General features: G+C 31.1%; 1 protein-coding gene across 1 annotated transcript in view; it reads right to left on the bottom strand.

The window, feature by feature from the left end:
- The window catches only part of LOC129216269 (multiple PDZ domain protein-like), a 125,045-nt gene extending 108,576 nt beyond the window's left edge, over window positions 1-16,469 (bottom strand). The window contains 1 exon segment of the mRNA XM_054850474.1: window positions 15,956-16,469. Coding sequence (XP_054706449.1) covers window positions 15,956-15,995 — 40 coding nt within the window. The 5' untranslated portion in view covers window positions 15,996-16,469.
- Between the last annotated feature and the right edge of the window lie 331 nt (window positions 16,470-16,800).

The raw sequence follows: 16,800 nt of genomic DNA, 5'->3' as shown, positions 1-16,800 counted from the left end.
TAAGTTTTTCTCATGAGTGTTACCTTTATAAACCGTTCTGTAATTTATTTTCTAAAAGTGAATAATCTAACAAATCTTGAATAAACTATCTTAAATACTCAGTTTTAAGTCAAAATGGAATAAATATTAATTTATTTAAGAAATTTTAAGTATTTGTAAAATTGTTTTTTTCATGAGTGTTACTTTCTTTCCTAAAAAAAGGGTAAAGTTTACGATAAAACATATTAAATTAAACATTAAATGTTTTCATCGCCATTCCCATGAATAGCTAAAAAAAATTAATATTAAAGTCAATTTTTAAGTATTCAAGGAAAAGTTTATTAATACAAATGCTAAATTTTAGCTATAGTAACACTCATGAGAGAAGAACTCATTAAATTATTTATAGTAGAGCTTTGGTAGTAATTCTTCTAAAATATGTAGTTATTTGAATACCATATCTTGAGAATTAGTCTTTTCTAAACAACGCACACAAATTTCATTTTGGCAAACATTAGCTTTGTGTCAGTGTTTACTCTTAATTTTTTAATAAAAGTGTATTTATTATATATAAATGTGTGATCTCTCCTTGATAAAGGTATGAGTCTATAGCTAATTTTTATTTTGGTCTCTTATCGTGAGTGGTACTCCCTTCTCCTGAATATTACCTGTAAAAAATAACACTCATGAGCGGTAACACTCATGAGATGTATAGAAGAATTCTTCGCTGGAATAAATTCTATTGGTATTTTTGAAACTTTAATTGGGTAGGCCTTGTCTCCTTAACAAAAAATACATTACTCCTAATTGTATATTTTTATACTTAAAAAAATTATTACAAAATAAATAGGTAACACTCATGAGAGATGATTAAAAGTCTACAAATTGAATTGTACATTTCAATATACAACATATAAGGAATAAATATATCTATTTTTAGACTTACACATTCTAAGAAGAAACAAATATGGCTTCCCGAACACTGCTCCTAACTACGATAAAGAAATATTTTGCACGTAAAAAAAATATTTCCCAAGGGTAACACTCATTAGTTGCACAGAAGTACAAAAACTGCATTGAAATTTTAAACTCCTAGATGAGCATTGCAGTAAAATCTATTTTAGTTGTGTGTAATTAACAAATATTACTTCCTTCTTCAATGCATAAAAAGTAAAAAAGCTGCCTGAAAGCGTACAAAAAAAATTTAAGCGATGTGAATTTTTTAGTCAGGACAAGAAAATTTCCGTTACTAGCTATAAAAAGTAATAGAAAAGGCTTATTAATCTACGATCATGAAAACGAGCTGATGTGTGCATCACAGGACTTCCTTTTACTCCAATTTAATGTCATTTTCTCATTTTTGGCAGTTTTAATGTAATTCAATAGTTTACTCTCTAAATATCAACAACAGTGGCCGAATTCAAACCAGATTTGCAAAAAAAAAAAAGGCAAAATTTGTCGCCAAGTTGGCGACAAAACTTGGCGAACAAAAAACTGGCGATATATCGCCAAGTGTCTGCCAAATTATAACACCACTTGAGCTTACATCGAAATTAACAATGATTTCCCCCCAAAAATAGACAAAAGACACCCTTTGGAGCATCCGAATGCAACCAAAAAGGGAGGTGCACAACTAGACCCCACTAGGAGTCTAAGTACCAAATTTCAACCTTCTACGATTCCGTTCTTGAGTTATGCGACATACATGCACACATATACACATACGCACATACATACGTACATACAGACGACACGAGAAAACTCGTTGTAATTAACTCGGGGATTGTCAAAATGGATATTTCGAGTGTCTGTACGTTCTTAGGCATATATCCACGTGTGGTTGGGTTGAAAAATAAAGTCAACATTCATTCGGGGTGAGCAAAATTTAAATTAAGGCTGATTTTTGAGTGAAATTTTTTTCGCGAATACAATACTTTCTTTTTTGTAAAAGGAAGTAAAAAGCACTGAATGCAATGAATTAAGTGTAAAACAATATCTTACTACATGCTTTTGCAATGCCAAAAAATAATTTTAAATGAACGGATTATTAAATTAAAATGAACGGATCAAGTCAGGACATCAAACTGTCAATGGTTTTGAAAATCACCTTAGGCAACATACATTCTGGGGCGAACGAAATGAAAATTTACATTTAACTTTGAGTGATTTATTTTTTGTTTTGTGAGTATAGTACATGCGTTTATATCATATAAGAAAGTAAAAAAAGGAAATTAAAAACAGTCCTGATATTTTTCACAAAATGTATCATAAAAAAGTCTTTAAAAAGCCTTTTAAGCGAACGTAAAAATAATATATTTTTTACTCCAAAATAATTTACAATTTAATCCAAAGAAGAACGTTTTTTTTTGGTCGGGCGGCCATAAATAAAGATATTACAAAAATAAATCTCCAACAAAAGCCTCCAGACTTAATGAGCTTAAATTGTTAAGACGCAATATTTAAAAAAATGTTCTTTTTATATTTTGTTTGAGGGATATTGATTTTAAAAGACGCATTAATCGTTAAAAAATAAAATCAAGGGGAAATTTAGAAAGCAGGCGAAAACGTGAATAACAACCAGTATTAGAGCTTAAAAAAATCACTCAAAAGGACTCATTATTTTAAAATATTACAGTGTGAGAGATTTTCAGGAGAAGGCCAAAAAATAATTTTTATTTTGCTATAGCGACAGCTCATTGAAACTGGCTAACTAAAGATATTTTTTTTTAGCTGGACGCAAACAACAGTAAATTTTGTAGCAAAATAAATAAAGTCCATTAAATTTTAAAAAATACAAAAAAAAAGATAAATTAAAAAGAAACATTCTATTTTTTATTTTGTGTACTAATGATGGAGTGGGGTTAGCTTTGAATGGGTGATTTTTAAATGCATTGAAACATTAGGTTCGACAGAATTTGAAAATTTTTGCTGCTATAAACATTAAAACTTTACTAGGTATGAATTCCATACAATTCATAGCTTTCTAACCAGGTGATTTTTTATTTGCGTGTTAATTTGCTTAGATTTTAGAAATTCCAAAAACTTCTTGGCAAGTCACCGTTTTTCTCATGAAGTGTTTGTTTGTTACCTTTATAAAAATTTTATAAAACATTCTGTAATTCATTTTCTAAAAATAAATAATCTAATAAATCTTAATTAAACTATCTTAAATGCTCGGTAATAAGTAAAATGGTATAAATACTTATTTACTTAAGAAATTTTAAGTATTTGTATAACTTTTTCTCATCAGTGTTACTTTGTTTCCCGAATAAGGGGTAAAGTTTACGATAGGAACATATTAAATTAAACACCAAATATTTTCATCGCAATTACCATGAAAAGTTAAAAAATTTCAATATTGAAATTAATTTTAAATGATTAAAGAAAAGTAAATTAAAACAAATGATGAATTTTAGCTCTTGTAACACTCATGAGAGACGGGAACACTCATGACAGATGGATTCATGGAAAAAACTTATTGTAGAGTTTTGGCTGTGATTCCTCTGAAATATGCAATTTATTTGAGTATACAGAATTAGAGTTTTTCCTAAAAATCGCAATAATACAATGCAATATCTTTAACTATGATTTGGGTCTCTTTTATCATAAGTGTTACTCCCTTCTCATGAGTGTTACCTATTCCAAGTAACACTCATGAGCAGTATTATATATATATATATACTCATGAGATTTATAGAAAAATTCTTCGTTGGAATAAATTCTATCAGTTTTTTTGAAAATTTAATTAGGTCTCTTGTTTTCTTAACAAAAAATACATTACTGACTAATTGCATAACTCTACACAGAGAAAAACATCACAAAACAAATGGGTAACACTCATGAGAGATGATTAAAATACTTTTCACATTGAAGCGTACATTTCAGTATACAACATATAAGGAGCTTTAGAAGTTGAGGTGCTAGACATGTAGACTGATTTATATGAATTAGTTTCAAACTGCTGTATTAAACAGAAAAACTTTCATCTACTGGCTTCGAGTTTCAGCAAAGCGTAAAAAGATAAAAATATATAATTAGGTAAATATATACGTAAATAAATGCAAATGTCTGGTGCACATCGCCGAATTGAATGAACCTATTACTATAGAGATATAGACTACACAGAAGTAATATAAAAAATGTATTTGTTAAAAAAAGTATCATTTATTTATTTACACATTTAGCTAAAAATTAAATTACTCCATTTATTTATTCATTTAGAGATTAAATTGATATATTTTTTTATTGAACATATTATTTAGAGATTGAAATAACTATGATTTATTCATTTACTGATTAAAACAAAATGGGAAATGTGTATACATAAAAAGATAAATGTCTTGCACACACCTATGACCTAAATGCTCTTATGCCTACAGTCGACATCAGTCTCAAAAAGAAAAAGAAACGATATTTTAAAAACTATTCATGTTGGAAAAATAAATATATATATTGAACAGTGATAATACGCTCTGTTTAAAATCACCCGCATATATCGTCAAAAAGAAAAGGAAAAAAAAAAGGAGAGAAATCTAACTCTTAAATATTGGCACGACAAATCTGTTTTCGGAATAAAATTTGAAGACGATATCAAAACTGCCAGACTCTTGCACATAAAACTGGGACTTATTGGCATTCTTGTGACAAAATCGATTCGATATTCAGCAGAGAGGAATCTCCAAACTGAAAAGCAAATAAACACTCGCCAGCAAGAAACAAATAAAACCAAAAGTCCCCATAAAAAGGAGGGCGATTTGAATATTTGGGAACTTTTCCCCCTTTTTCTCTTGAATTTTTAGTTTTAGGTCGCAGAAACTTTCCAGAAAACAATTAGCATCTAATATTAGTTTCGTCAGCGGATATCTTTAAAAATAGGAAAGAAGAAAACACACACCAATAAAAAAATAATAATAATAAAAAAAAAACAACGAACATTCGAGATTTTAACGCATATTTTGGGAAATCGTTTGTTTGAAAAATGAATCTTTTGACGTCATAAGCAGCAAGATAAGATTTAGTGGAGCATTGAACAAAGGTGATTGTACTAGTAATCCAATAGTTATATTTGAGCTTATTATACCAACCAATGAGTGTGGACTGTTTAAACTTGTGTACGATGTATATGCATAATAACGAGCTAATATACAATGTACTGATAATGAAGCAATTGTACAAACATGTATGCTTACACACATTCTTGAAAACTGTTTTACAAGTGTGATTACTGCAGAATATAACTTTCTTAAGATGAATTCAGTTTTCTAGGTATACCGTGTCCCAAGGGAGGGGGACAGTATCCCTCTCCCTTGGGACACGGTAAACCTCGGGACAGTTTAATTTAGTACCCCAGATTTAAAATTAAACTCTTAGCTCTTGCTGATGTAGATACATAGCAGCACGATCTAACTTTCAGATATATTTTGTTTCCACTAATGAAACAGAATTTACTAAGTTTTTGTTTTGCAAACATGTCTAATAAGTTACATATAAAAAAATTTGATAAGTTGTAGAGAGGAATTTTGATGAAAATATTTTGAGATAAAAGTGTATAATGAAATTTAAAGCTTTTGCTGTGAAATTGGAGTAAAGTAATAATTTTAGGGCTTAACAGCGTAACACAATAATATTTCAAAGTGGGTACATGCTGCACTTTGAGACAAGTGGAGGTGAGGGGCCTAAGCCCACAAAATATGCCTTGATACATTTTACTCAAAATATTTAAAAAAAAAGACTGTGCTTCGAATATTTTTATTTAAGTTGCATAACTCGTATTTATCAATATTTTTTTGCTGCAAATCCAAGTATTCCGTCATTTAACACAGAAAATATTCATGATTTCAGCACTTAGGGAAACATGATAAACACATCCATCTTTTCCAGAACAAACAGTTAAATGTATAAAATTTAACAAATACCTTTGTGTATGAAAAGTAAAACAAGCAATAACAACCTAAAATTGCAGATTACTGCAGACACGTGTTTCGGAATTACAAGGAACCCCTTTTTCAATGCAAAATACGTGAGCCTATGGATGAAAAGATATCCGACGAAAGTCAAAGCTCTTTTCGACAAAAGCAGAAGTCCCAAATCCGACAGAAGCAAAAAAGTCCTTTTGTTGGAGTCTTTTCATCCATAAGCTCACTTATTTTGCATTGAAAAAAAAGTTATTTGTATCCCCGAAACATGTGTCTGCATTAATCTGCAATTTTATGCAATTATCGTTGTTATTTCTTATTTTATTAAAGTTCCATGAATGTTTGAATTCAATTACTGAACTTTTCACTGTCTATTTTTAACTGTCCCAAGAAGTCAACTCCAGGTAGTACCTGGATTGTGTACCTAAAAATTGTGTACCTGGATTGTGTACCTAAAAATTGTGTACCTAAAAATTGTGTACCTGGATTGTGTACCAATTGGTACCTAAGCACACCTTGAGAGAAACATAAAGTTCAATAAATATCTCTTTTCTTTCTATAATACTTAATAGATATATGACTTAAACCTACTTAATAACGAGGGTAAAAGTCAAAATAATACCAGGAAAATTTTTGAAAATAGTTAATCAATATTAAAAAAATAGAAAACGAAGGAATAAAGCAAGAAAAAAGAAAGCAAAAGCCGCCAAGATGAACAACTCTCCACAAACTTTTCAATACGTTTTTTACACAAGCGATACTTTTAACTATGGAAATATTTTTTTGCATAATATATATTTACTACAGTTACGATTAGGAATTACAGGGAAGAATTTGATTCTGCATACGAGAATCTAAAAAAAAACTTGATTGCGATTGATAAAGTAAATGTCGAAAAAGTTATGCTTAGCCATTTTTGAATTATTTCAAAATGGCATCGATTAAATTCGCTTGAATAAACTAAAATAAAGTAAAGTAACAGTTAATCGAAGCCGAAAGCAAATGGTTATTTTAAAGAAAAAAATCAATACCTGAAGCAAACACTTGAACAAAGAATTTTGAAAATAATGCTCCCTCTTAAATACAGAAGATCCATCCGCAAGAATAATTTAGGCGTAAGTATTTAACTCGGACATTATGCAATTTCCCACAGTTACGACTGAACTGCGAAACAATGCGTCCACATGAACCTTTGTAATGCAAATCAGAAGGCAACGAAGAAGCGAACTTCAAACGCCGAATTGTTAAATTCTACCCATTTAAACTCTAACATTTACTTTCCTTAAGTACGTTTATTTTTAAGTGGTACACGTTAAACATGGGTTTTAAATTTTGTCATTTTAACGGAGGATGTACCTTTTAGCGGGGATACAAGTTTTGAAAGAACTTAGTTAAAATTGCAGTTTTGTAGAGTATAGTTAAAACTTCATTTTTGCAAGAGATGTAAGTTTATGTTTTGGGCAATTTCCAGTCTCCTTAGAGTAATTCACATTTTAGCAGCTCAATGAGATACACTAGACGCCATAATGCAATAGATTTGGAATTTTAGTATTTATATGTCATCAAATCCATTAGTTTTTTAAAAATAAACAGATAAAAATTCAACATATAATTTTTTCTACAAAAATAATTTTATTTCTGTTTGGAAATCTATTAATCTCAAAAAATAAATCGTCATTATTTTAAATGCGTTTCGAATTTTTTTTTTTCGAATTCAAAAATTTTTCTATTTTTTTCCCTTTTTTCTTTCTTTTTTTGCTAGTGTTTTTATATTTTAAAATCGCTGCACTTTTTCTTTCTTTTTTTTCTTATTTTGTGTAGGAGAATTTTTTTTTAATTTCTAGTGGTATTACATTTTTAAACAAAGGTACGGATTTTACCAGAATAGTGGCGTTAAATATTTTTGAACTGCAAAAATAATTTGAGAAATGAATAAAAATTTAATTTTTTTTTATTAATTTTCCTTTAAAATCGACGTGGAATGTTGACGGAAGTTTGAATCATACATAAATGTATATAAGATGTAAGAAATTTGGTTATTATATCATGATGTATACGGGACTCAAATTAAATTGTTTATTATTATGTTCAAGTGCAAAGGTACTTATGTTTCGGTTTACATACGTAAAAAGATTTATAGTAGGTCGATTACATATTTTGAATAATTAATTACAAAATGACTCTTCAGATTTTTGAATGTATCAAATGAAGCAGTGAGAAGCAAAGGGATGTAAGTGTCAAAATTAAGAATTCGGAGATAACCAGTACAGAATGGTAGTTGAACCTGTCAACTGTCTTGGGGCAAGGTATAGTACTTGTAGCTCTAGTAGGTGCTGCTATACAGCATGATTTAAAAATATTTTCGATTAAGGACTACCCAGGATCTAAACGCGTTTTACTCGAAACTTTATCAAGTTCACTGACATCTCTTTGCTTCTTGCTGTCTCAAATAATAAAACGAATTGTTCATACCTAGGCTTGCCAGATTTCTGAAATACCACCGGACCCCCCCCCCCCCCCCCCCCCCCCCCCCCGTCGCGAGTATTCAAGGGAAACCAGGGGTGATAGTGGAACCAGGGGTGATAGTGGTAAAGTAAAATTTTCTGAAGCCAGTGTAAAATTTTCAGGCACTATGAGGAAGCTCGACCCCTCCCCCCCCCCCCCATCCTGTAAAGAATTTTGAAACATGGGAACAAAAATTATTGAAAATAAACTTTTTTTTTCTTTAATTTTTCTGCTTTAGAATGTGTTGTCAGCCCGAATTTTTGGAAATTTCGAATCACAAATACCGCTTAAGGGAACACATTCCTGGCTGGTTTTGAGCTTATATTAGACAGTAGTTCATTCTCAATTGCATGAATAAATACTAATTATGAGCCTAAACCATGGAAATAATGAATGACACAAGCAGATAATTTTAAACATTTTATCTCTTACGTGTTAATATTTATTTGTTACTTTAGTAAGAAGAAATACTTCGAATGAGGAACAAAAACTTGAACAATATTGACATGCATTTTTTATTCGCTAGGATTTCTTTTAGAAAGTCTTTTTTGGTTTTAATGTTGTTGCATAACTTCTCACAAGCTGATTCGATATTAATTTTACAAGTCTATGTTTCAAATGACAAAGTAATAATCCGAAATAATCCTTCACAGTTAATTATTTTTAGACTTTTTTGGTGATCTAATCAAATTTATATTTTTCCGGGACCTGAAGTAAAGCGGCCGATACACCGGGGAACTAGGACTGTCTAGGTCAAACCGGGGCATCTAGCAGGCCTATTCATACCAAAAGTCTGGTGAAAAATAGTAGTTTCTAAGGTTGTGATGCTTAAACTTTTAAGTTGAGTTCCCTACTCTTAAGAAGGTAACTCTTAATAAACTCTAAATAAACTCTTAAGAAGGACTTAACAGCTTCGGGAGATTAATAAAAGTAGGGGGATGTGGGGCAAATTAAAATAGTTCAGATGACTTAGTTCATTTTCAAAATGAAAAAATTGGAAATTTGTAAGGAAAATTTAGGTACAAAAAGGAGGAACAATATATTTTGTAATAAAACTTGCATGGAAAAAATATTTTTTTATTTTTGGCAGTAAATTTGTACCTCCAAAAGAAAGATAGAAATTTTTCGCTTTCATTTTTCATGGGGCAAAGTGAATAATTAAATATTTTTCAAATGAAATACTTTCTATTCGATTATTACAGATACTAGTGATACCCGCACGGCTTTGCCCGTAATAGAAAATTAAAAGGTCTTTTGGTCCGCCTGTATATTTACAAATAATGTATGGTGAATTTTCTCGCCAATTGGCTTGTGCCCATGTTACGGTTCCGCGTTATAATAATTTCGTAATTTACTCTTCCATCTTACGATAATTTTTTTCTTAAAATTGGAATAGAAAAAGAACAAAATTGAATTTTCGAAAAATCGCTTCGAGGTGCACACCCCCATGCTACAAACTAACTTTGTGCCAGGTTTCGTGAAAATCGGCCGAACGGTCTAGGCGCTATGCGCGTCACAGAGATCCTGACGTACAGAGAGACTTTCAGCTTTATTATTAGTAAAGATAAAGGTTGTTGATCAAATAAGTGAGTAAATAAAAGAATAAATGAAAAGGAAATGAAATAATAAACGAATAAATAAATAAATAAGTTATTATGTGCGAACAAAATGAGTGAATGGATAAGAAAATAAGTTAATGGATGAGTTAAATAAGGGAGTTATGAAATGAAAAAATGCAAATCACACACAAATGATTAAAAAATAAATATGTAAGTGGTTTGATACAGGATTCAATAAGTAAATGCAATGAACTATTTCACTTTGACCCGCATGTACTGTATAAAGCATTAAAAATACAAATAAGCTTAATATTAAACGAATAATTACTGCACCGAATATAAGTAAGTTTGAGTTAATACTTAAAATGTTAATCTTTATCATTTGATAATATACAAAAATAATTATTGACTTACATCAAAATATTACAATACGAGTATTAATTTTTGAAAATTACTTGTATTATCATATTCTTGGATTTTCAGAGGTATTTTATTCTTGACTGGAATAGACTACATGTGTTACTACAGAGTCAAAATATTACTAGATAGGTGGCTCTAAAAGTGGAGCAGATATTTAACCATTTCACTTTGCCCCGCTATTTTACTCTGCCCCACATTCCTCTACTTGTCGTGCCTTAAAAGTTCTTACTTTCCTTCATTGCTTTATTTAAACAAAATATGTGAATTGAATGTCTTAAAATAAAATTCTTCATCTCAGTAGTCATTCATATAAGCTATTAAACAATACGCACTACAAATTCGCTTCCCCCTTTGATTCCATCAACCAATTTCTAATTTCCGTCAATGTTTGCAGAAAATGTCACTTCTGCTTTTATTAAAAACCATTTTTAACCAAACTAAACAAATAAGTAAATTCAGAATTTCTGAAATTTTCGTATTTTTCAGCGTTAAAATAAATTTTGGTCACAATGTTTTTTTTTTATTAAAAGAGGTTTGAATTTCTGTAGTAAACGTTAACGCTAAAATGTTTTTATTTGTTCAAAAATTAACAAAATAAAAAAGTCTTTTCCATGAGCTTATTTTAAGTCAAACTCTTTCTAATAAAGTTTGTCTAAAGTCTGATTCAACAAAGGCCTTAAATTCGCCAGCGTTGCTAATGTAAAGTGTTTTTAAACGTTCAAAATAAAACGAAAATCTGTTCAAATCAAAAATTTAAGTATGGAAAGGAGGTGTCCAAACGGATCTAAATCTTTCTAACAAAAGATTGTTAAACTTGGAGTCGGAGTGCTGCTTCAAAGGTTATTAAGAGTGGAGGCATATATTATATTGCCCCTTTGCAAAAACCAAAACCCCATTTTGAAATTTTTATTTTTCAATGTTACTTTAATAATTTAATTTATATTTTACTTTCATTTTGTAGTTTGCTTTTTCCGATGTTTTACGATACATTAAGCCTTCTTTCTTGCATTACAAGGAAAAAATACGGGAAAGTAGGCAAATAAATAAATAAATAAATAAATAAATAATAATATAATAATAAAAATAATAATAAAATCGCACTGAACGTTATTTTTTCCTCATTTCTCCATTGAACTTCAAAAACAGGAAACTAACAAGTCTAAATTAATTATTGAAGTTCCTCCTCTTCTCCCACTAAAAAAATATAAAAAAACGTACAGAGGCAGTGGCGTACCTAGAATGGGTGACATCCGGAACGGTGATTTGTGGTATCACCTCCCCTACAAACTCCAAAAAAACAAAAAAAAATTAATGTTCTGTGTAAACATGGAAAAAATGAAACTATACAATTTAGTCTTCAAATCACGAGTCGAACCGCTGCGGACTTGCTAGTGAGATACATTTACGTTTTCTGCCAGTTTGTTGGCACTCTCGGCTTCAATGAGATGACATCTGCCTCCAGGTGAGTTATTAACTAATTAACTATTCTAGACTGACGAGTTCTATTAAGAACGAAACTGCAGTCTCTGGATGTGTTAACCGGGCTTTCTGGAATATTGCATGCTATTTATTCCAGTTTTGAGTTTTGCTCAGATATAAGGCACTCTTTCGCATGAGGGCAGATGGAATTGTGGATTGAAATTCAAAAAACAAAATTTTCATGGAAAAAACGAGGAAAAGATGAGAAATTTGTTGAAAAGTAAGAAATTTTGTACATGCTATAAAATATGTTTTCAGAACACAAAAGTCTTTCAAGGAATGAGAGCTTTAAAACCTATGAACAGTGCTTAATTTGTCAAGGGTGCTCACAGGAGCTGAGCTCCGTCACTTATTTTCAATTTTAAGTACATTTTAACATTTTAAACGAAATCCCGCCTATTTACGTGCAAAAATAAGATGCGGATACTGTAAGACTACTTACTCCCTTTTACATGAAATTGAGCCCTCCCTGCCTATGAAAATTCTAGTGTTTGCATACCTGATTTTGATTAAGCAAGGCTTTCATTCTGAAGAGGGCATTATGGACTAAACAGAGGGCATTATGGACTGAACAGAGCAATTGGAAAAAATATTTCTTTTAATAAATAAGGATTTTTTTTTACAAGCAAACATTTTTTTTGTCAACGATCAAGATATTGATATTAGGGGGAAAAAGTAACAATTTTTGCTTGGAGAAAGTTTTTTTTTCGTAACGAGGAGAGTACAAATTCAATAGAAGCTTCAAAAAATTATTATTTACAGGACAAAAGGAGGGATTACTTATTTTAAGAACATAAAAATATATTTATTTACGTGTAGTCTTTTTAAAAATTATTTAAGCTTTAAAAGTGTGAAAGCTTTGATGAAATCAAAAAATTAGCTTGCCATAAAGTTTTTGTCCGGAGATATTCATTTGTTTCTTTTTCCTTAACGAGAGCGGACTAAACAAAAACTTAAAAGAACATTTAATTTACGGGACAAACAGGGAAAATATTTATTTTAAGGTATAAGGAAACACATTTTAAAGGGAAAGCATCTATTTTTAAACTGTAAACACTTTGATGCAAGTGAAAAAAAAAATGAGTGTTTCAAAAAGAGTTCTGCTTAAAGTTAGTGATTTCTTTCTTGAAGAAGGCACGGGCTATATGGACTAAATAGAAACTTGAAAGAACATTTAATTTACGGGACAAACGGTTGAAAATAATTTATGATTTTCAGGAAAAAAAATGATTTTTTTAAACATACGAACAAGAATTCTTAAACTTTGATGCAAGAGAATTAAACAATTTTTCATGCAGATTTTTCTTGAAGATAGTAATTCATTTCTCACGAGAGCAGTGTGGACTAAACCGGAACTTGAAACAACATTTAATTTGCATTTTACAAGATTAACACGAAAAAAAATTCATTTTAAGGAATAAGGATTTACATGCTTTTTTAAAACTATACAAATCTTTAGCAATACATTTTTTGATACAAGTAATTTTTTTTTATTTTTTCCAGAAGTGATTTTTTTTTTAATTCGGAAAAAGGGCTTTCTTTTTTAAAAAGAATAGTACATTTCATACATGGAACGAGGGTAGAAAATATTTAGTTTAAGGAATGGGGTTGTTTCCTTCAGTCAAAAGTACTACTTTTAGTCACTGAAATTGATAGAATAACCAAAAAAAAAAAAAAAAACATAGACCCAGAAAATATTTTTATTTTCCCAACAGTTGTTTTTTAATTAATTTTTTAAAATGTCCGATTTTGCAAACAAGGCGTGGACATGATGACGTCACAAGTGATGCATTTGGCGCATCTTTCTAATACGGTTCCACGTTATGATAATCAACAAGCGAATTAAAATTGCGCTCCACGCTTGCTATCAACCATATCGTTAACAATACACGTGAGTAAAGATGCGAATTAAATATTTTGGTCTGTGATTGGCAGCACTGAATGGCATTTCATCATTTGTGATGTCATTGGCAAGAAATGTAAACAATGAAAGCGCACCGATTTAAGTCCTTTTTTAAAAATATTAAACTTAAACAAATTATTTAAAAAATGGTCAGATCCTATGTGTTTAAGCATGCTCTTTCAGAAAAAAATACTTTTAAAATTTCGGAAACGACCCCATTAGGTTACGATGTTTTACTTGTAAATATCTTTTTAAATCTATAAAAGCTTTTAAGGTATAAAAACGTTGATGTTGGTTAAAAAAATAGTTTTTCATAGAATTTCTTTCTTAGCAAGGGAAATAAGAACTTAATAGGATCTAGAAACAGCGTTTATTTCACGAGGTAAAGGAGAAAAATACTGAAAGAATAAGAATGATTTTTTAAACGTATATTTTAAACTATAAAAGCCTTAACGTAAGAGAAAAAAAAATCATGCAGTTTTTCTTTGAAGATAGCGATTTCTTTCTTACGAAGATAATGCTTGAAAGAACGATTAATTTACGGGAGGAGGAAAATATTTATTTTCAAGAGAAAAGATGATACGTATTTGTAAACTATAAAGCTTTGTTGTAAGAGTTTTTTTTTTTTTTTTTTTTTTTTTTTTTTGAGGGTAGTGATTTTTTTTTACAAGGACATCGCGGATTAAATCGATACTTTATTAAAAAGAACAATTAACTTACGAGACAAACGGGAAAATATTAATTTTGAAAAATAAGTATAAAGTGCTTAAATGCAAGCATCTATTTTTAAACTATAAAACCCTTTCAAGGAATAAAAGTTCGATGCAAATAAAAATTATAGTTTTTCTGAAGTCTGATTTTAATTGGATAAAAGGATTTTCATTCTGAAATTAAACTGAGCTTGAAAAACATTTGATATATGAAACGAGGGAGGAAAATATTTATTTTAAGAAATAAGGATAAGATATTTTGCGTGCAAACATATATTCTTTAAGCTATAAAAGCTTTCTGGGTACAAAAATTTTTTGATGTTAGTTAAAAAATTAGTTTCTCATAAATTTGTTTGGTCAGAGATAAGAATTTCTTTCCAAACGAGAGCAATACGATCTAAACAGGAACTAGAAACATAATGTAATTTACCGGATAAACGGAGATACTTATCTTAAGTGATGAGGAGAAAGAAATTTAGGTGCAAATATCTATTTTTAAACTGCAAATTTTGTGATGTAGGTGGGGAAAAAAAAGATTTAAAAAAAAATGTTTGGAGGTAGTGACTTCTTTCTGAACGAGGGCACTGGCGGTAAGGACTAAATAGAAACTTGAAAGAGCATCAATCTACGGGACAAATGGGTAATTGTTTTTTTAAAAGACTTTTAAGAAGCATTTTTTATTTTGTTTTATTATTATTATAATTATTTTTACGTACAAACATGTACTTTAAAACTATAAAAATTTGGATGTAAGAGAAAAAATCACTTTTTCATTCATATTTTGCTTGAAGATAGTAATTACTTTCTTACGAGGGCTGTGAGCAGACTAATGACTAAAATATCAATTTTGAGAAGTACGGATTACATTTTTTACGTGCAAACACGTAGTTTTATAATAAGAACTTTGATCTTCGTTAAGAAATTGGTCTTTCATTACGATAATTTTACTCGGAGAAACTGATTTCCATTTTTACGGGGTAAAAGCGGATTAGCTAGGAACTTAAAAGAAAATTTACAGGACAAACGGGGAAAATATTTATTTTAAGGAATATATTCTTATTTTACGAGCAAAAAATTATAAGTATAAAAGTTTTGACGCAGGAAAAAAAAAGTAGCTCATCAGAAAGAATTTGTTTGAAGATAGAGATTTTTACTTTGCGATGGCAGTGTGAACTAGATAGAAACTTGGAACAACGGCTAACTTACGGGAACGGGACCAAGAGGGAAAGTATTTATTTTAAGGATGAGGATAAAAAATTTACATGCGAACATCTATTCTGGATTTGCAGGTGAAAAAACTTGTTTTTACACAGATTTTTGCTCGGAATAGTGATTTCTTTCCAAACGAGTGCAGTGAAAAGGGAATAAAACTTCACAGGGAAAATGCGATCTTAAGAAGTATGGTCGCAATGGGTGGAGGGATGGAGGAGATACCCTTTTCCAGAATTTAAACTGTCGATGCTTATGAAACAAAATGAGCTTTACCTAATTCGTTGTCTGAGATGCTGGAAGTCATACACTCCATGAAGGCTGCTGCAGACTTGGACAAGTAGGCTTAGCTCGTCGACACCGTGCACTGTCAAACTTTCGTACAAAAAAACCGCCACGGATTCCAGATTCATAAAAGCGAATGGATGAGAGCGCGGTAGGATCAATCAGAAACACATTCGGCGGCGCGAAAAAAAGAAAAGAAAAAAGTGAGAGAGAGAGAGAGAGAAATCTCTCTCAAGTCCTCATCGGAAGGCGTTATCCGAGTTCACATATCATCGTCGATACAGATATAGTTTTTTTTTTGTTTTCTTTTTTGTTTCTTCTCGCGCGGGGGTGCGTCCGGGTAAGAGATGAAATATTAGGTGGCTGATCCGGCGCTCATAGTGATGGGAGACAGCGACGGCGACATCGAGGAAGCCGGATAGAGTCCCCGTCGAACACCAACCTGTCTGGGACCGGTCCGGAACACCGCAGCACGACGCACACCATCGCGGCACACTTGCCCCCACGGCGGTTCGATTCGGAGTCGGTCGGAGGAGAGAAGATTCCGCCGCGGCGGCGCTCGTGCGGCGAGCGCCAAGGTACGCCGAAACTGGGAAACAAAACAGAAACAAAAAAAAAAAAAAAGAGTCGCGTTTGTTTTGCTCTCTCTCTCGACGAAGCACGGAGCCCTGCGGCTGCATTTTTCGCAAATTAGGTCCGCTAATGAAGGAAAAGGAAGGGAAAGAAAACGCGCATCTCGCTTCGCAACTGTGTTTCGAGAGACAAAGGGGGAAATGGAGGCGAAAATGAAAAATACCGTAGTCGGGACGCAAATGAAAGCCACTTTAAAACCCGGG

This window comes from Uloborus diversus, chromosome 2 (assembly GCF_026930045.1).
Source record: "Uloborus diversus isolate 005 chromosome 2, Udiv.v.3.1, whole genome shotgun sequence".
NCBI lineage: Eukaryota > Metazoa > Arthropoda > Arachnida > Araneae > Uloboridae > Uloborus > Uloborus diversus.
The sequence above is the reverse complement of the archived record's forward strand: the minus strand, read 5'-3'. Positions and strand labels throughout refer to the sequence as shown.